General features: G+C 42.0%; 1 protein-coding gene across 5 annotated transcripts in view; it reads right to left on the reverse strand.

The window, feature by feature from the left end:
- The window catches only part of COL4A4 (collagen type IV alpha 4 chain), a 156,814-nt gene that overhangs the window by 121,364 nt on the left and 15,113 nt on the right, over positions 1 to 20,337 (reverse strand). For 4 of the 5 annotated variants that reach the window (XM_054479332.2, XM_054479330.2, XM_054479329.2 and 1 more), the window contains exons 2-4: positions 18,428 to 18,599; positions 15,535 to 15,577; positions 11,121 to 11,198 (exon numbers count right to left, since the gene is read on the reverse strand). In XM_054479332.2, coding sequence (XP_054335307.1) covers positions 11,121 to 11,198; positions 15,535 to 15,577; positions 18,428 to 18,498 — 192 coding nt within the window. In that variant the 5' untranslated portion in view covers positions 18,499 to 18,599. Of the gene's footprint in view, positions 1 to 11,120; positions 11,199 to 15,534; positions 15,578 to 15,676; positions 15,710 to 18,427; positions 18,600 to 20,337 lie in introns of those variants that run through there. The other variant, XM_054479333.2, reaches the window with a different exon arrangement.

Consider the following 20,337-nt stretch of genomic DNA (forward strand, 5'->3'; position numbering starts at 1 on the left):
CCATGTACAAATCTAGACACAACATGACAGTGTGTTAATACATTCTTCTCATGGAATCCTTACCACCCTGTAAAGCGGAAAGTCATCCCTGTACCTACGACCTCATTCCCAAAGGAGGAAGCTGAGACTCAAAGACATGAGACAAAGGACCTGAGGCTGTCCAGTTCTGACTTCAAGGTTTCTGCTTCCATTTAACCGTAGTCCTCATCAATTTCACTCCCCTCCAAACTACCACATCTACCCTAAAATAATTAATGACTAAATAACGTCATCACCTATCTTTCATTATTGCCTTGCGCATGCTACTTTGCTTAATATCTGCTTGGGGTGATGTCTTCTAGTATACTTTTTTTTTTGAGACAGAGTCTCACTCTGTCACCCAGGCTGGAGTACAGTGGTGCAATCTCAGCTCACTGCAACCTCTGCCTACCAGTTCAAGCAATTCTCCTGCCTCAGCCTCCCAAGTAGCTGGGATTACAGGCGGCCACCACGCCTGGCTAATTTTTGTATTTTTAGCAGAGATGGGGTTTAGCCATGTTGGCCAGACTGGTCTCAAACTCCCGACTTCAAGTGATCCGCCCCCCTCAGCCTCCCCAAATGCTAGGATTACAAGCCTGAGCCACTGCGCCCGGCCTCTGGTACAGTTTTTGTAGCCAGGGATCCATGTACGTTTTTATTTCCACCCCAGCATCTTGGCCACTGTCTTGCACAGTATAAATTCTAAACATATACTCATGGATTACATGATCAATTAAAACTTTCACAATTAAAATTAACAAATAAACATTCTTTTAAATATATTCATCCTTTTTATGAGTCTCATTATTCTTAATCCATTATTATTATCATTCCCTTCTTTTCTAATGCTTTCCTCCTTTTTAAGGCTTGATTGTAATTCAACCAGTCAGCCACTGGGTGACACTACAACATCATTCACAAATGCTTTGGCAGTGCCTCCAGGGGCCTCCCCTATTGCAGGAAAAAAGGCCCGTTGGGTATCAGGAAGAGTTATCAAAATAAATAACAAAAGGTGTTATCAACAGTAGACAATCCAGAGACTGGACTGCAGTGGCAGACTGTTTTCTTATACCTTAAAGTAACTGCATTTGTTCACAATGAAATAGGGGTAAACTGAGGAATTTAGCCTGGAGTAACACTCATTCGAGATTTTCACTTGTTCTTAAGAGGCAGCATGGTGTAGTGGGAAGAACTCTGCACTGAGAACCAGGAGACGTGGCTTTGCCACTGAACAACAAGGTCACCCCTTACTCCAGGCCACTGGAGAAGGGTTTTCCCGATTTAAAATATGGCATCTGCATCTGCTGTGGGGCCTAAACAAGGCTAAGGGCTCCTGGTGAGCTCCCTGATGAACTCTAATCCAGTCGACTCTCCCTCCTTCTTGTCTGCCTTGTTCTCCAGCATCCCTGCCCCTTGGCCTTGCCTTGATTTGCTCCCACCTGTGTCTTGTGGCCCCCTCTTCCTCCTGTTTGGAGTCTCCCCCAGAGCTCTTTGGGGCTGCCCTGGCTTCTTGTCACTTTCTCTCCAGCCAAAGCATCCATTTCCAAGGGGTCAACTTCACCCACAGTCAGACAATCCCTCCGTGTCCCTCCCTAACCCAGACCTTTCTTTCTGAGCGCCAGTCACATATCCAACTGACCACAAGGGCTGCAAGTCCAAACCTGGACTCATGATCGCCCCTGAAACATGCTTCCTGAGCATGCACCACTGTCTACACAGCAGCTTACACCTCTCATGGGAGTCCCGCATGCCTCTAACTTCCTGCCCCAACTGCACCAGGTGAGTCTCCTCATTCCTATCAAGTCTGCCTCCCAAATATGTCCACCTCCCATCCACTTCCCTACCCTCCACACTCACCCCCTCGCTAAGCCACCAAGACTTCCCACCTGCATGACTGCAGCAGCCTTGTAACAGGTTTTCCCTAACATTACCTACCTGCCACCAGCCACATTCTCCAAACAGCACCAGATCATCTTATAACATAAATCCAATCTGCTTCTTCCCTTCTTAAAAATCTTTCAAAAATTTCTTATTACGCAGGAAAACCTGTCTGCTTTTTTTTGTTTTTCTTTTCTTTCTTTTTTTTTTTTTTTTTTTTAAGATGGAGTCACACTCTGTCACCCAGGCTGGAGTGCAGTGGCGCGATCTCAGCCCACTGCAGCCTCCGCCTCCCAGGTTCAAGCAATTCTCTGCCTCAGCCTCCCCAGTAGCTGGGATTACAGGCACCCGCCACCATGCCCAGCTGATTTTTGTATTTTTTTAGTAGAGACAAGGTTTCGCCATGTTAGCCAGGCTGGTCTTGAACTCCTGACCTCATGATCCACCCACCTTGGCCTCCCAAAGTGCTGGGATTACAGGCATGAGCCAACATACCCTGCCCCTGTCTGCTTTTTAAGCTGCATTGCATGCTGCCGGGTTCCTTACCCACTGTGATCAAACCTCTCTCTAGTCACGTTTCAGTCCCTCAAACATGCCAGCCTGTCTCCTTCCCACTTCAGGGCCCGAGAGGAGGCTGTTCCCTTTGTCTGAACACTTGTAGGGAGCTGAATGGCGCCACAAAAAAAGATACGACATGTCTTAAGCCCAGAGCCTGTGACTATTGCCTTAGACAGCAAAAGACCTGATAAAGTGAAGGGTCTTAAGCTGAAGAGTTTCTCCTGGGTGATTTAGGTGGGCCCTAAATGCTACTACATGCACCTTTATAAGGAGGACGCAGAGGGAGATTGATGTGGACACACAGAGGAGCAGGTGACGTGAAGACAGAGGCAGAGACTGGAGTGAGGCCGCCAGGAATCAAGAAATGCCAAGGACTGCTGACACCACAAGGAGTGGAAGGAGGCGAGGAGCAGGTTCTCCCCCAGAGCCGTGGAGGGAGCCTGGCAGTGCCAGCAGCTTGCTTTTGGACTTCTGGCCTCTAGAGAATACACTTCTGTTGTATTAAGCCACCACGTATATGGTCATTTGTTACATAGCCATAGCAACTGAAGAAGGCTCCTCCTCCAGACTGTGGCTAGGAGAGTTCTAATTCCACCCGGTTCAAGCTCAAATGCTAACCCACATCTGCCTGTGCCCTGATCCCCATATGCTCCCATGCAAAGCAAGCCAGAGCACCAAATTGTCCACCTGGGGAGGGAGCAAGGATTTTTTGTCTCGTCTTTTCCCTGATGTGACCTGAGCACCTCGAACAGTGCCTGGCGCTCGTCAGGCAGCCAGAAACAGTGGCCGGAGGGGAGTCTTGTCTGTCTCTTGGTTTGGCTCTGAGCTCCAGGCTGCAGGGACTTTCTTCTTTATGACTGAGGCCTCCATGGCCTGGTTGGATGCCTGGCATGTGGCAAGTGCTCAATGGTTACTTGCCAAATGAATGGAAAGCTATTATTATTGGTATTATTATTTGTTGCAGTTAAGATTGTGTGATAGAGGCCAAGTGCAGTGGCTCATGCCTGTAATCCCAGCACTTTGGGAGGCCGACATGGGCAGATCTCTTGAGGCCAGGAATTCAAGACCAGCCTAGTCAACATGGTGAAACCCCGGCTCTACTAAAAATACAAAAATTAGCCGGGCATGGTGGTATGTGCCTGTAATCCCAGCTACTTGGGAGGCTGAGGCAGGAGAATCGCTTGAACGCAGGAGGTGGAGGTTGCAGTGAGCAGAGATTGCACCACTGCACTCCAGCCTGGCGACAGAGCAAGACTCCGTCTAAAAACAAAAACAAAAACAAAACAAAAAAAAAGATTGTGTTATAGAGAAATAAGCACCTTGGAGACAGCTGTTTGTGGATTTCTTGGCAAATTATTGAATATGGTTGTTTGAAAGGAGAAATTTACTTCTATTTCCTAAAACCATTATAATTCCTCATCTTAGCTAATTAGTCAGACGTTACATTTGTACTAAAGAGGTATTCTTATACTAAGTGCTTTCTATTTTCCTATATAGTAGAGTATTTCCCCCAAACTGTGCCCTGCTTTTGAGTGCACCTGTATCGCTAGCCCTTATTTCTTGCCAATAACAAGTTCAGTGTGGCCCCACATTTGCTGAGCTCTGCACCCAGCCTGGCCTGGGTCATGCTGGGTCACACAGTTTGGCAGTTGTTGCTATGGAATTGAACTCCACATAAGGAGACCAAAGGCCCTGTTGCAAATCACTGACAAGTTAATGAGGTGACTGACCAGGGCAGATGTGCCCAAACCTGCCTTCAGACCCAAACCACAACTAGGATTCCCAGGGGAAAGTCTTGTTATGTTAGCTCTATACGTAGACTTGGTCTGTTTGGAAAATAGGTAATACATTCTACAGTGTAGTAGGCAGATGAAAGGTTCTTTTCTCTCTTTTCTCATGCACGGATGCTGGATTTAAAGAGATATTTCTCAGCCTACTGAAATGATGTTAGTTAGTTGGAGTTATTTTCTCATGTAGACATCAGCTGCTGCTGCTACTTCTACCACTATAATTTATTAATAGGCCAAATAGTATTAAATGATAGGCAGGGATCCTTCCTTACTCTCTAGGCCTCCCAAACCCTGTCCAGAAATCCTTACTCAAGGCCAGGCGTGGTGGCTCACGCCTGTAATCCCAGCACTTTGGGAGGCTGAGGTGGGCGGATCACCTGAGGTCAGGAGTTTGAGACCAGCCTGGCCAACATGGCAAAATCCCATCTCTACTAAAAATACAAAAATTAGCCAAGCACGGTGGGGGTGCCTGTAATCCCAGCTACTTGGGAGGCTGAGGCAGGAGAATTGCTTGAACCCAGGAGGCAGAGGTTGCATTGAGCTGAGATAGCGCCACGACACTCCAGCCTGGACAAGAGAGACTCCATCTCAAAAAAAAAAAAAAAGAAAAAGAATTAAAAAAAGAAAAAAATCCTTACTCAAGTACCTACACAGATCATCCTATAGCTGAAGATTCAGCTTTTAACTTTTGCAAGTTTTCTATTCTTCAGAAATCAAAGTTCCTGTTCTTGACATGGGGGGATACTTTAACAAGCTAAGCCCAAATTATAAACTGGAAGCTGGTGAGCTGAATTTTACTGGGGAGTGTGTTTAATTGCTAGGCACTGAGTTTTTTAAAAATTCTGAATTCTGATGCCTTTAAATGACAAATGCACCGTCCAGCTCCTAGTAGCCCCGTCCTGAGCGCGTCCTCTCCCCATTACCACATTCAGGTCACCAGCTGTTCCCCAAGGACATCTGAGTCTGCCACCTCTGACAGGGACTTCATTTACCAGGGAATTCTCCAGTAGTGACAAAATGAGCCGGAGAGTTCTTGGAGGAGGAAGATACAGCAAGAAGAACAAAAAAGCAAACCCAACAAACTCAGGGGTTGAAAAAAGACCACCTTTGCCAACTTCCAATTGTCACTGGAGCTTGTTTACATCAAAATGGAACACAATTGACTTAAGTGAACTTTGGGGACACAAAAATTATTGTTCCGAACCATGTATCAGGCTACAGGTAGAAAATGTCCTAAAACACAGCTGTGTGAGTGATAATGAGACTGAGTTCTAGAACTTCGAGTGCAAGTAATTCAATGAAATGAAAAATGTTAACAGTAATTAAAATTTCCCAAGTAAATTCCATTTTTATCATGGAATGCAAGCTCTTAGGAGTATAAGGGATGAGTGAATGAGATCGCAGGGAAAATACTTGCAGTTTTTTAGTGATTTGAAATTCTCAGAAGAAAGAATGACTCACTCATGTTTGATCTTGGTTTTCAAACCAAAAAGACTAAGACAATTCTTGACCTTTAAGTCATTTGACCTCCGTGTTTGTAAAACCACCACATCATAAGATTTTGTTAATTTCACAATTGTTATACTCCCTTGAATAGAAAACAATATGGGGAAAAACTGTGGACAGTGTCTTTATTATCATCCTTGTTACTAAAGTATAACTTATAAAAGGTCCTCATTCTAATTTGTAAGGACGTGTAATTTTCACTGCAAGGAGCCCACCATTATACACAGAGAGCTTCCTCCCTTGAAACTGATAAGGAATAATAGAAAATCCTGCCTGATATACCTCATTCACACCCTTAAAGACGGGCCATAGTGAGGTTCAGGGAAATGTTAGGGCCTGGTCACAAGTCATTTGGGAAACCAAGTAAATAGCTGTCATATGTGAAAACCCACGCCCCACATCACAGAACCATGGGCTGCTAGAGCCTAGAGGGACCAACCAGCCCCATCTAGGACAAAAAATTCTCATGTCCCAGGTGAGGGCTCTGAACCTGAAAAAGATCAAGGAGGTAAGCTCCAGTCTCCTCCCCTCAGCCTGGAGCTCTTACCAGGGTGCCACTGTACCTTAAAAGATTCAAGAGCTGCAACCCTCTTATTTGTTGCTGCTGCTCAAAGTGCTTATTTCTGATCCTACCTGAAATTCACAAGGGAATTTGAACTATGTGAGATTATTCATTTCATAACAGGCTTAAATGCTAGTGTGTGGGGAGAAAGTCTAGGGTTGGGGAAGAGACTCCCCACTAATTCTGTCCCCCTCATCTCTTGGGTATGGGAGATCCCCCTACAGAGCCCCTGCATGCTGGCCTGACCACCAGCTCAGCTCCCAAATCCTGTCCAGGCTGGAATCTATTTTTTTTTCTTTTGAGACAGAGTTTTACTCTTGTCACCCAGACTGAAGTGCCATGGTGAAATCTCAGCTCACTGCAACCTCCACCTCATGGGTTCAAGCAATTCTCCTGCCTCAGCCTTCCAGATAGCTGGGATTACAGGCACCTGTCACCACGCCCTGCTAATTCTTTGTATTTTTAGTAGAGATGGGGCTTCACCATGTTGGCCAGGCTGGTCTGGAACTCCTGACCTCAGGTGCTCCGCCCACCTCAGCCTCCCAGGGTGCTAGGATTATAGGCATGAACCACCATGCCCGGCCCCTGAAGAATTTTAGTTTCTTAATTTATGTGTATTAACTGCCTGTTGTGTGCTATCTACTGTAATAATCTCAAAGTACAAAAAATGACCCCCAGTTTACAAAAGGGAGAAGTGAAGGTAGGCAAACTATATTTCAAGGGTGTCTACAATGGGTCAGGAGTCAGGATCAATGCTTTACTTGTGTTCTCATGACCACCTTCAAGAAGTGTATGCTTGCAATCTAATCAATAAAGTCAGGCACATTCACACTCAAATCCAGCCAGAGCTACAGGGCAGGGCAGGACAAGTACAGCAAAAGAGAAGCAGGTAAGCAGCCTGTGAGGGTGCTCTGACAGGGAGACATCGACGCTGGCTGTGATGAGCAGAAAGGCCTTGTGGTTTGGTGTCTCCACTGAGCTCCTTTGAGAAGAACAGGAAAGACAGAGGCAGAGTGCAAGTGGGAAGGCATTCAGAAAAGGGCAGAGAAGTGGAAATATTCAGATTATCTTCAAGAGTGAATGAGTGGCCCAACTGCTGCAGCTGGAAAGGGTCAAAGGGGCAGTAACGGGGATTACAGATGAAAACTCATGCTGGGGCTAGACTGTGAGCCTCCAGCAGTACGGTGATGGGGCTGGACTTTATTCTGTAGACATCTAAGGAGGCCCCCTTTGGTTCTCCACCTTAGATCGTTCCATCTCCACCTCTAACTCTAGCTCTCCTCTCTAGTTACACTGCGAACCATGGCTGTTCTTCAGCACAGAACCAGCCTTGTCTGTCAACGATTGCTTTAGACATAGCAGTTTTGATGTGGGGTTTGATGAAACTACTACCTACTACTACCTACTACTACTACAGGCATTAACCTATAAGAGAGGAACACTTTCCTTCTTAGGAATAGCCCGCTATGCCACTCGAGGGCTGTGCAGCCTCAGACAGATCCCTCAAGCCTCAGGAATTTGGTGTATTCCTATTCTGATAGTCCCCCCGTGAGCTGTCACTGCAGCTCAGAAGGTTGGTCGGCTGCTGAGGACTTGAGGGTGCTGCCTTCCCAAACCACCTTCCATTATGCACAAGCCACACTCCCAAATCCTCAGCTGGAAGATGTCACAGCGACTTGCATCCTTCCCATGGAAAACCCATTCATTTCAGGAAGACCAGAGGCTCCCTGTCGTGGCACACACAGCTCTCCTTGACCACACAGACACAGAGACACACACAGCAGAGTGCCGCTCAGGACCGGGAGCCTTCCTTATCCAGAGACTGCTTAGAGGGTGGAAAGTGTACCATCTACACATGCAATGCCTTGTGCTTGTTTAACAGCCCAAGGACATGGAAGAGAAGGACCAATGTGGGTACACGCAAGGAAACCCAGGCTTGGTCAGAGTCAAGTGGCAACCCAAGTTTACAAAGTGATGCTACAACCCAGCAGTTGGTACCTTTGTGTAATGATCTTTCCACAATCATGGAGCAAATGCTGGGGTTGAAGCCAGACACCTGGGTGTGATTCCTGGCTCTCCCGCATCCTAGCAAATTATTTAGAACTGTTGGGAATTTAGTTTCTTTGCTCTGAAGGGTGGAAATAATAATACTTGCATCACAGAGCAGAGGTGAGATTAGAACATGGCTTCTCAATCTTGGCACAGTTGGCATTTGGGATGGATAATTCTTTGGTGTGGGGACTGTCCTATGCATTGTAAGATGCTGAACAGCACTTCTGGCCTCTACTTGCTGGAACCCAGTAGCATCCCCTTTTCTGCTAAAACAACTCTCAGCCTCATTCACATTGGGAGACCCACTGAGGTGCCTTTATCAAAGCAACTGGTCCTCTTCGTTTTGGGGTCGGCTCATCTCTTTCTTGCCACAGGGCTGATCAAATCTATTTATCTTGGTCCTGAAGCTCAAAGTCATAAAATTTAGAGGCACTGAGGTCTTTTTTCCTTTTTGCATTTGTACGATCTTGGTATATTTACATTAATAACCTCACAAAAAAGCCAGGCTTTTTTTCTATATAACGTGCACATTTACACAAAAAAGCTAAGGACTTTGTTTTCTTGAGGCTTCACTTTTAAAATTATATTATGGAAGTGGCTCAAGACTGGCTGCACACAGTGGTTCATGCCTGTAATCCCAGGACTTTGGGAAGCCAAGGAGGGAGGATCACTTGAAGCCAGGAGTTTGAGACCAGCCTGAGAACCACAGCAAGAGCCCACCTCTACAAAAAAAAAAAATAATAATAATAATAATCAAAAAAATAATTAGCCTAGTGTAGTGGCATGTGCCTGTAGGCCCAGCCACTTGGGAGGTGGAGGTGGGAGGCTCACTTGAGCCCAAGAGTTTGAGGCTGCAGTGAGCCAAGATCACGCCACTGCACTCCAGTCTGGGTGACAGAGTGAGACCCTGTCTAAAAAAGAAAAAGAATAGAAAAGAAAAAGCTCTGGCCTGGCGCAGTGGCTCACGTCTGTAATCCCAGCACTTTGGGAGGCTGAGGCGGGCGGATCACGAGGTCAGGAGATCGAGACCATCCTGGCTAACATGGTGAAATCCTGTCTCTACTAAAAATACAAAAATGAGCTGGGCATGGTGGCGGGTGCCTGTAGTCCCAGCTACTGAAGAGGCTGAGGCAGGAGAATGGCGTGAACCTGAGAGGCGGAGCTTGCAGTGAGCCGAGATCGAGCCACCGCACTCCAGCCTGGGTGACAGAGTGAGACTCTGTCTCAAAACAAAAAAAAAAAAAAAAGAAAAACTCAAGATAAATTCTGATGAACAAAATTTTTGATGTACTGAAGAAGGAACAAAGCAGTTTAAGCATCAGTGGATTTGTCATAACTTATGCTCAATAAGGTAGCTGCTCCCAGTAAAATAGGCCAACAAAGGAACCCATTGCACACCTGCTGTGTAAAAATGAAGCAATACCATGAGAGAAATATGTCGTCCCTTCTCTCAGGAAGGTAGTGTTTTGTGTCCTTGTAGACTCCTCTTTACTGTACTGTGCTTTTTGAATGTCATGCACAGCCCCCTACGATTGACTTGAACACTGTTACAGACTGAATGTTTGTGGCCCCCAAAATTCATATGTTGAAATTCTAACCCCCAAGGTGATAGTAGGAGGAGCTGGGGTCTTTGGGAGGTAATTAATCAGAGCGGAGTCATCATGAATTGGATGAATGCCCTTATAAATGGGACCCCAGAGTGCTCTTTCTCTCCACATATGAGGATACAATGAGAAGACACCATCTGCACACCAGGAAGCAGGCCTTCAGCAAGACACTGGATCTGCCAGCACCTTGTTCTTGAGGTTCCCACCCTCCTGGACTGTGAGAAATAAATTTCTCGTAAGCCACCCAGTCTATGGTATTCTGTTACAGCAGCGAGAATGGATGAGGACACATTTCAAAAGAATCATTGATCTGACTCAAAAATTGTCCCAAACTTCTATACCACACTACTTTCTTGTGAGATTGTGGGAGTAATTGTAATTAAAGAATTGTTTGATCTAATACTTTATCACAAATGAATTAGTGGGCTGCTATCAGAACGTGAGGGAGACGTTAACAAATGTTCAAGAGACCTGACAGACGGTAACAAAAGAGGTTCTTGGCTTTGCAGAACAGAGGATCTAGCGTGGTCATCAATGCGGCTGTTCTGGGTGGACTTGAGCAAGACACTGACTTTCCTGGGCTTCGGTCTCCTGCACTGCAAACGTGGTATCCTAAGAAGGTTCTTATGAGAAGTCAATGAGCAGAAGCATTTTAAACTCATAGAACAGTGCCTGGCACATAATAAGCATACAAAAAATACAGCTATCGCTTCATTAGAACACTGTGCCACTTGTTTCAATAGCGACAATCCAAGAAAGAGTCCTATGGTCAACTGTCTGGAAAGACCAAACAAACTTGGATTTTTTTCTACCAACTTCAGTACTTCTCAGAGCCTTTAAAATGCCATATTTCAGGATGGTGACCCAGTATGTACCATTTCACACCAGGACCCTTCCTCCATAGGGCAATTCACAAGACTAGTGTCGTATAAAACAATGGGTGAATCGCAGCTTCCTAGTCTGTCTTCTAAGCCCAGACTGTCTAATATAATTGAGATTGCTATTAGAATGTGAAAAACATCGGCTGTGAAATACATAAACATTATCGAGGACTAAAATTTGCCAAGAATCTGGGATTACTTTATATTAAATATTCACAAGTTCTCAAAATTCAGGAATGCTGCCCATGTCAGTTTTTACATCACTTACCCGAGACCCCTTTTCAGGAACACAGTGGCAAACAGAGCAATCTCTTCCTCCGCAAGGACCAACGTATTTCTTTCCACTCTGGAAAGTGAAGCATCTTATTTAGTATATCAGTACTCATCGTTTAACTAGGTGAATAACACATACATTATAACAAGTACTCTTGGTTTACCTTTGACTCCATGAGAAGAAAAGACTAATCATGATATATAAAAAGATGAATAACTTACACAGTAGCTTAATAATAAGGAGGGTTGATTATATGAGCAAGAAGCTTCCAAAACTGAGGATGCTGAAGGAAAATAAGTATCCTTCTAAAGTCATTTGGCTTTAACTGGAATCTTCTGCAATTTCTCCCTTTTGGTAAGACTTAATTTATTAAGTTGTGAACAGTCTTAGAGTGTAAACTATGTGGTTAGGCAATCCATGCATAGACAATGGAGTCTAGTTTAAATGAAAAGCTTGTTTTTTTTCGGGGCCTGTTTTGCTTTATCTTCAAGATCAGCTACAGTGTATCTCCTCCCTCATCAAACTGTCCTTCGTAGGACAATTCTTCTGTCCCATCCTTGAGCTTAAAATTAAAATTGTTCTTCCTACAATTTGCTGAGACTCCAAGATGGTTTCTCTAATGTGTTTCTCAAACAGAAACTCCTGAACTTGAATAATTTGGACCTTTTCCCCACTTTTAGCAAACTTTCCAACACCCTCTTTAGAGCATCACACACACACACACACACACACACACACACACACACACACACACACACACACGCCCTTTGGGAAGAATCAGCTCCTTGTTCTCATGAATCCTAATCACCTATATCTAGAGTCATCATCCACTTCCATACAAAAGCATAGTCCCAGAGTACTATTTCCATAAGCAGATCCCTTAACAGCAATCACCACGATGCCCCTGCAATGAACATGAGCACTGAGCGTGCATTCCCAGGCTGGGCCTGCCAGTGGGGAGGGAGTGGTGGTTTAGGCCCCTGTGTAGTGGACAAAGCACCTCTAGGTGCTAGGACCCAAGGGCATGGATAGGAATATCAAGAAAGCGTCAGAGAAAAGGTTTGCCTGGCTCATGATCTGGCCTAGCCATCATTGCAACATTTATACATTGGCCGTACAATTTTATGATTGATCAACCTTTTTAAACTTAAGGCTGTAAACTCAAGCCTTTAGACTATTGTATGATGGGAAAACATAAAACAATAAAACTAATATTTATAGTCCCATGGAAGACATATATGTGTGAATGCATATGAATATATATGTGTATATGTGAATATTCATGTATATATACATATATATGAACAGGTATATGTGTATGGGAGGAAAAAGGGTCTAATCAGCATATATTATTTTTCTTCTCACTCACACAGTTTAGGCTTATTTTTTGGAGAAAAATATGCTCAGACACAATCCAAAAGAAAATATCTTTAAGCACTAATTTTAAAAAGACATCTTTGTAAACAATATTCTCATGGATCATTAAAAGCATACAAGAATTTGAAGCTTGACGAGAGTCAAGCGATTAGATAGTTTAAGTTTAAAAATGTATTTGAAGTTTCAGAAATATATGCCTCTTGAGTTTTGAGTAATGTTGTTATCTATAAATGCAGAAATACTAAGTTAAACACCCTGATAAGGTTAAAAAAAAATTAAATGCCCGGGCCCAGGTCAGGACAGCATGAAAGCACTTAAAGTAACTAGACTGAATACTTGGGTTCATTTAAGGTTGGGTTTCATTACTATGTGTTCACTGAAATATCAAAACAACTAGAGGAAAAAAAATAAGGTCAGTTGATTAGATGGCTTGATAATAAGGGCAAGTTTGTTATTATTATTTCTTTGCTTATTTTTGCCAAACATCACTGAGATGTTTGCAGCAAAACTATGTTTCAGGAAAGAATCAGTTTAAAATAGATTAGTAGATTCAAAAAAAAAAAAAAAAAACAGGAATAGTCTAGTCACATATCAAGCTTTGACTTGGATCAGTAAAAGGAAAAAGCAAGAGGTGATTTTAGCCTCTGCAAAGTTATTCTATGTAAACATTCCCCAATAAACATTTAAAAGAGGAGGGTGAATTTATAGAGGTCTGCACCTCAAAAATAGATTGCATAAATTCATTTTAAAAGATAAACACAACATTTCAGACAATTAAACATTCAAAGTATGAACCACATTCACTGGGAATACATTCACACTCTCGGAAACTAGTGTTACTCTTCTTCAAAGAGAGAAAAGGAAAAGTCAGTACCTGTCTTATCTCAGATATTGTTAAACATATATTTGTCACATAGAAAAGTTCAAAGCCTGGCTGCGGTGGCTCATGCCTGTAATCCCAGCACTTTGGGAGGGCAAGGCTGGCAGATCACTTGAAGCCAGGAGTTCAAGACCAGCCTGGCCAACATGGTGAAACCCCATCTCTACTAAAAATAACAAAAAAATTATCCAGGTGTGATGGCTCATGCCTGGAATCCCAGCTACTCAGGAGGCTTAGGTGGGAGAATCACTTGAACTGGGAGGCAGAGGTGGCAGTGAGCTGAGCTCGTGCCACTACACTCCAGCCTGGGTGACAGAGTGAGACCCTGTCTCACACACACACACAGAAAAAAAAAAAAAAAAAAAAAAAAAAAGTTCAAACAAAGAAGTTACTACTATCTTATACTTGTAATTCCATCTTCTTTTTTCAAAAACAAATAATATAGGCACATAATTTTAAAAATTCAAATGGTGCCAAAGAGTATAACAGGAAAAGAAATGCCCTCTTTCAACACTGGCCCCAAGTTCCCTCCTATATAGGATAATTTTTTTCAAATAAGTGTCTGGGCATTAATAAGCATATTCATACAATGACCTCATTCACACACACACACACACACACACCCCGAGGCAGATAAGCACATGGGCACACATGCATAGATGTGTACAAACACACTTTTGGTGATTTGCACTTGTTTTATCTTTATCCAAATGGTGGATTGCTCTATATTTTGCTGTTTTCACATAATTGAAAGTCTTCAAAATCATTCCAAAGTAATACATATGCCTATCCATCAGACCACGTACCAGTTGTTGTTGAAGGAAATTTACGGAGCTCCCTTCTGTCTATACCGAACACTATCCTGAAATTAGTATTCTTGGGCATATTTATCAATATGCATGAATCAGAATAAACATGTATGACAAATTCCAAAAAGACACACTCCTGTGTCAATAGGTACACGCATTTAGGTACACGCATTCAAAATCCGGATGGGTAATACCGAATTGCTTCCCACAGACACTGCATCAATTTGTACTGCTACCTTTAAAACCCAACGATAGCATGGCCACTCCCTGTGTGCAATCTCTAGACTCTGCACACCACAAGCTGGTAGAAAGCCTGGGATAGAAAAATCTTTGATTCAGAAATTATATTTACTTGTATGCAATATTTTAAAAAAAGCAAATCTAGGACTCTGCAGACTTTTATAACAGGAAAAAGAATATAACACAAAAATAAACTTTTAAAAATCAGGTAAGAGAAACACATGTACTATTTACATGTATTTTTCTATTTTCTATTTTTTCTATATACTGTGACATGTATATATCACAGTATTGTTTCCACTCATTATTTCAGGTGGTGCTCTCAAATGCATGTCAACAAAGTTGGGCAAGTCTTATCATCCCTACTCAATACAGGAGATAACTGAGTCTTATATAAGTTAAGAAATGAATCTTTGGCAGAGCCAAGAACCACTGGCTCCTCATTCTTTGACACAGGTGTTTTCTGCTCCCAACTCGTAGGAAAAGGAGAACAGAAGGTGATTTTGCACTTTGATTTGCTTTGAAAAGACCTACAATAACTTGGCTCACTGAAATTGCATTGGGTAAATCCAAGGTGGAGAGTATGAACAGATAGGGATGTGTTCACTAGAGTGATTTAAACCAAGTCAGTTGTCTCAAGATCAACCTGAGTTGCAGGCAGGCCACAGTGGGATTTCCCAGACACATCTGAGGGTGAGTTTAATGACTGGGATTCTTCAGTGAGGAAGCAGAAGAAAGATAGCTTATTACAGAATGTTCTGGTCTTATTTTTCTTCTGAGCTAAAATGTTCAAATTATTCTTGTATTTCTTGATTTAATCTTGAAATGGCCCAGCTGCCTCTTGACTGCCTCCAAAAAAAAACTTTTAAAGAAAGGGTTATGTTCATATTAAAATAAAGAAATTCCCAATACCTAGGCAATTGAGAAAGCAGTCTTGACTATACAATATAAAAGAAATCTTAGAGTTTATTTAGTCCTATTCTCCATTTTACAGGTAAGAAAACTGAGTCCCAGAGGGTGATTTCTTTGAAAGTATAACAAAAATTATGCATTCTATAAAGTGAATTTTCACAATGCAACCAGAGCTAGTGAATGTACTTACCCCATATACATATTGTACAGAAAAGAGAATGAGTATAAGTGACCTACAGAAAAACAAAAATGCAGATTAATTTAAACAGTTTCTTTTCATGTGAAACAAATTAAAAAGGAAAAGAGTAAAGGAATTAATTCCAGAAAGCTACTTTTTATTTCTATGAGGCTGCTCCTACTAGCCGACTTGTCATCAGTGACAAGATCCATGCTTTCCTCTCTCTGGCTGCCATCATTGCCTTTCCTCTTTTTAATCAGCCAAGAAGTGTGTGTTGAACCCCTTGTGTGGTCCTCATTGTGCTGGGGACTGTGAGGACCCTCTGAAAGTGAGACCTGGAGGGACAGACGAGTGAAAGAAGATGATTCTCAGAATGAAAACTGCAGGAGAGAGGGAAGGAGGCAGCTTTGTTCAGACATACACATTGCCGAGACCAGTGTATCCCAAATGCCATTTAGTGGAAGCAACTAGAAGGAGGGAAGGTGGAAGGAAACCTAACTGGACTGGGAGGATGGTTTGGAGAAAAAAGGAAATAATATGGAATATTTAGGGAAAAGTTATGTAGTCCAGGGCCTTATAAGTGAGGCAGAAATCCAACTGGGGTAACTTCATTATTACAAACAAATTTTAACAGAGGACATATGCAATTTTAAAAGACCACTAAAAGGCCAAGCGTGGTGGCTCAGGCTTGTAATCCCAGAACTTTGGGAGGCCGAGGTGGGCGGATTGCCTGAGGTCAGGAGTTCAAGACCAGCCTGGCCAACATGACGAAACCCCATCTCTACTAAAATACAAAAATTAGCTGGGCATGGTGGCGCATGTCTGTAATCCCAGCTACTCCGGAGGCTGAGATAGGAGAATCACTTGAACCTGGAAGGCAGAGATTGCAGTGAGCCGAGATCGTGCCACTGCACTCCAGCCTGAGTAACAGAGTGAGGCTCTGTCTCAAAACAACAAAACAAAACACCCATTAAACGTTTGCATATATTTTCTAGACCTTATATTTGTCAAACAGCTTCTGGATCCATCATCTTATTTAATGCTTAAAACAGCTGTGGTTAGAACTTCAGGTCACACCATTCCAAAGGATGGTAGGAGAACTGGGGCTCAGTTCTGGGCTGTGATTTATCTGCCATCCTTGTTCTTTCATTCTCTGTAGAGCCTTCTCCTCTCTAAAACCTCACGTCCTAAGTGAGCCTTTGTTCTCCACCCTCTACTTCTTCCTCTTTTGCTGAGATGCCAACAGACACTACAGATGTTTACAGAGCTGTGGATCTGGAAGATGAGTAACTGGGTCCAGCCCATACTTAATGGCTCCCACACTAAATTCCCTCTCTCCCCAGCTGTTTTCATGATAATTCCAATACAAGCCAGGTTGGCTTTTCATTGTAGTAACCAAATAAATAAATAGAAAAATATAAAGGAGGTGTTAAACACTGGGAATCAACTGCTTTAAATCAGGTTGAATATGTATTTACAACTCTTGCTTGTTAAATGAGTTATTATCACTGGACATTTTTAAATAGGATATGTTGCATTTTATAGCAATTGTCGCTTCTCTCTATATAATCTCATCAAGGATTGTAGGCACAGCATGTTTCTTAAACCTTTTATACAAGAGCAAACAGACTTAGAAAAGTTGGACAATATGCTCCAAAGATCGCAGACAGAATGGCCCTGCCAGCTCGGGCCAGGTCCGAAGATCCTTCGTAGTCTCTTTATCCTGCACTGGACTTGTTCTTTCTGCCACTGTAGATATTAAAAAATAAGATCATTCCTTTTTTTTTCTTTAAAAAAAATCCACAATTAAGATTCCTTTCCATTTCTTCTACGTCCACTCCAAATCAGTTAAGACTGGACTGTATTCCTTCCCACCACCTTCGCTTCTTTCACTCCACATAATTGCTTGTTCATCATCCTCAGAACTTTTTGTATTTTTTCACTATTTAACATTTCCCTGTGTTAACTCCCAATGTCATTTTGAGTCTCGTTGAACAATCTCATATTGGTTTCCTGTTTTCCTATTGCTGCTGTCATACGTTACCACACACTCAGAGGCTTAAAACAATGCATATATACTATCTTACGGTTCTGGAGGTCAGAAGTCTGAAATGGGTCTGACTGCCAAGAACCAAGGTGTTGGCAGAGCTGTATTCCTTCTGGAGGTCCCCGGGGAGAATCTGATTCCTTGCCTTCTCTACATTCTAGAGGCTGCCCACATTCCTTGGTTCCTGGTCCCCTTCGCCCTTCAAAGCCAGCAATGGCCAGTTGCATCTCTCTTGCTGCATCCCGCTGGCCTCTGTTTTTGTAGTCAAAGCTCCTTCTCCGACTGCTCTCCTGCTTCTCTCCTTCACTTCCAAGGATGCTTGTCATTATATTGGGCCCATCCAGATAGTCAGGCTCACGTCAACTCCTCTATCTCAATGTCAGCTGATTAGGAACCATAATTCTATGTGTAGCTTTAATTACCCCTTGCCATCTTGCCATGTAACATAACATTTTCACAGATTCCAGAGATTAAGATGTGGACATCTGTGGGGGGCTGGGGGTGTTATTAATCTGTACTTGTGAAGTAGTCTGTCCTAAGTCTTCTAGTTATAGGGACCCTGAAACTTTGGGCATATAAGTCTTTTGCTATTCAAACCTAGTGAGTAAGCGAGCAAGAATCTGGGGCCTTTCCTTGTGCAACTTCCCATTTGGTGATTATGTGGGTGCATTTCAGGGAAAATTGAGAGGGTTGGTGTTCAATAATAAAAATGAGTCACGAAATGGCAGACATACCTTTAGCTTTCTGGAATGATTTGGCTTTTTGACATATTAAGCATTCAGATGATTTACATCCATAGAACAAACATTGAGTAGAAATTACTAAACAAAAGCAGGCAATCACACTGAGGAAACTCACCAGGGACCTGTGGCCAAGGACTTGGTCAATCCGAAGGAGTACCTCATTAGTACTATGTGCAGAGACCACATCACACGCACGTCTTAGTACTTAAAAAATATTCTGCCAGTCTTCTCTTCCAGAAGGTTCTAGTTGACAAGTAAGGTTCTGTGCTCTGGGTCAAAGTCTGTTCCTGTTAGATATAAATATATCACTTAAAACACAGCATGCATTATAATGTTGAAAATAATTACTTTCTTTTTTATAGTTATGGAAATGTTTTCTAAAGGGTAACTTCAACAATCTTTCCTTAGTGATGGTGAAACCAAATAAATATCAGTTTTTATCTTCAGAAATAAAAAATCTTCAAACCCTTTCTATAACATGAATATATTTTTGATAAATGGAAAAATTATGTGTATATATTATATTTTTAAAATATATATTTTTAAATATAAAATATATTTTTATATATTTATAAATAATTGCTTCATTTTGCTATGTGGAATTTTCTTCTGTTTAATTTTTTCCCTTGAACATCCAAGTTAAAATTCACTCAAATCCTTCTTTTACTTTATGAAACTAGAAAAGGAAACTTCTAGTATACAAATATAGAGTTTTGTATATTTGTACACATAGAGCAAATACATATAAAAGTATTTTTATGTAAAATGATACAACCTCTGTGAAAAATATTTTGGCAGTTCCTCAAAAAGTTAAACATAGAGTTACTATATGATCTAGCAATTCTACTCCTGGGCATATGCCCAAAATAATTGAAAACACATGTTCACACATAAACTTGCACATGACTATTCATGGAAGCATATTCATAACATCCAGAAGGTGAACACAACCCACATGTCCATCAGTGGGTGAATAAATAAGGAAAATATGGTATATCCATACAATGGAGTATTATTCAGCCATGAAAATGAATGAAGTGCTGATATGTGCTGCCGCATGAATGAATCTCGACAACATTGTGCCAAGTGAAAGAAGCCACATATTTTATGATTCTATGTATATAAAAAGTCCAGAGTAGGAAATCCATACAGATAGATAGGCAATTGATTGATAGTTGTCAAGGTTTGGGAGAGGAAAGAATTGGGAGGTACAGAGTTTCTTTCTGGGATGATATAATTGCAGTGGTTATGGCTGCACAACATTATGAATATACTAAAAACCTCTGAATAGTAAACTTTAAAAAAGTTAAAATGCCGAATTTTATTTTATCTTGTGAATTATATTTTTATTGAGATAAAATTTAATTTTATCAATATAAAATAGAAAAAATATTTTAAAACTTGACTCAAAGAAGTCTTTACTTTGATAAAAGATATATTTGGCTCAAATAATTGAAACATATCATTTAAAAAACTTTGGCTTCTTTAAAAGACCTGTCTCTATGAGAATTAGGTAGAGAGAAGGAAACCAGGAATGATCAATGTTACCAACTTTTTTTTTTTTTTTTTTTCTGAGACGGGGATTTTGCTCTTATTGTCCAGGCTGGAGTGCAATGCCGCGATCTCGGCTCACTGCTGCCTCTGCCTCCTGGGTTCAAACGATTCTCCTGCCTCAACCTCCTGAGTAGCTGGTGTGCCACCACACCTGGCTAATTTTTATGTATTTATTTATTTTTTATTTTTAGTAGAGACGGGGTTAAGCCATATTGGCCGGGCTGGTCTTGAACTCCTGACCTCAGGTGATCAGCCCACCTCAGCCTCCCAAAGTGCTGAGATTACAGGCATGAGCCACCACACCTGGCCATTACCAACTATTTTTAAATTTCTAGGTAAAATCTGAGTAAATTAATTCAATGCTGTATGTGTGGAAGACTTGTTTCCCAAGTAAGTGGTAGAACAACATTCTATAATAAAGTTTCAAGCAGAAACCGAATCACTTTGAACACCCACATCTTTTCCTACCCC

The sequence above is a fragment of the Pongo pygmaeus genome, chromosome 11 (genome assembly GCF_028885625.2).
Source record: "Pongo pygmaeus isolate AG05252 chromosome 11, NHGRI_mPonPyg2-v2.0_pri, whole genome shotgun sequence".
Lineage (NCBI taxonomy): Eukaryota > Metazoa > Chordata > Mammalia > Primates > Hominidae > Pongo > Pongo pygmaeus.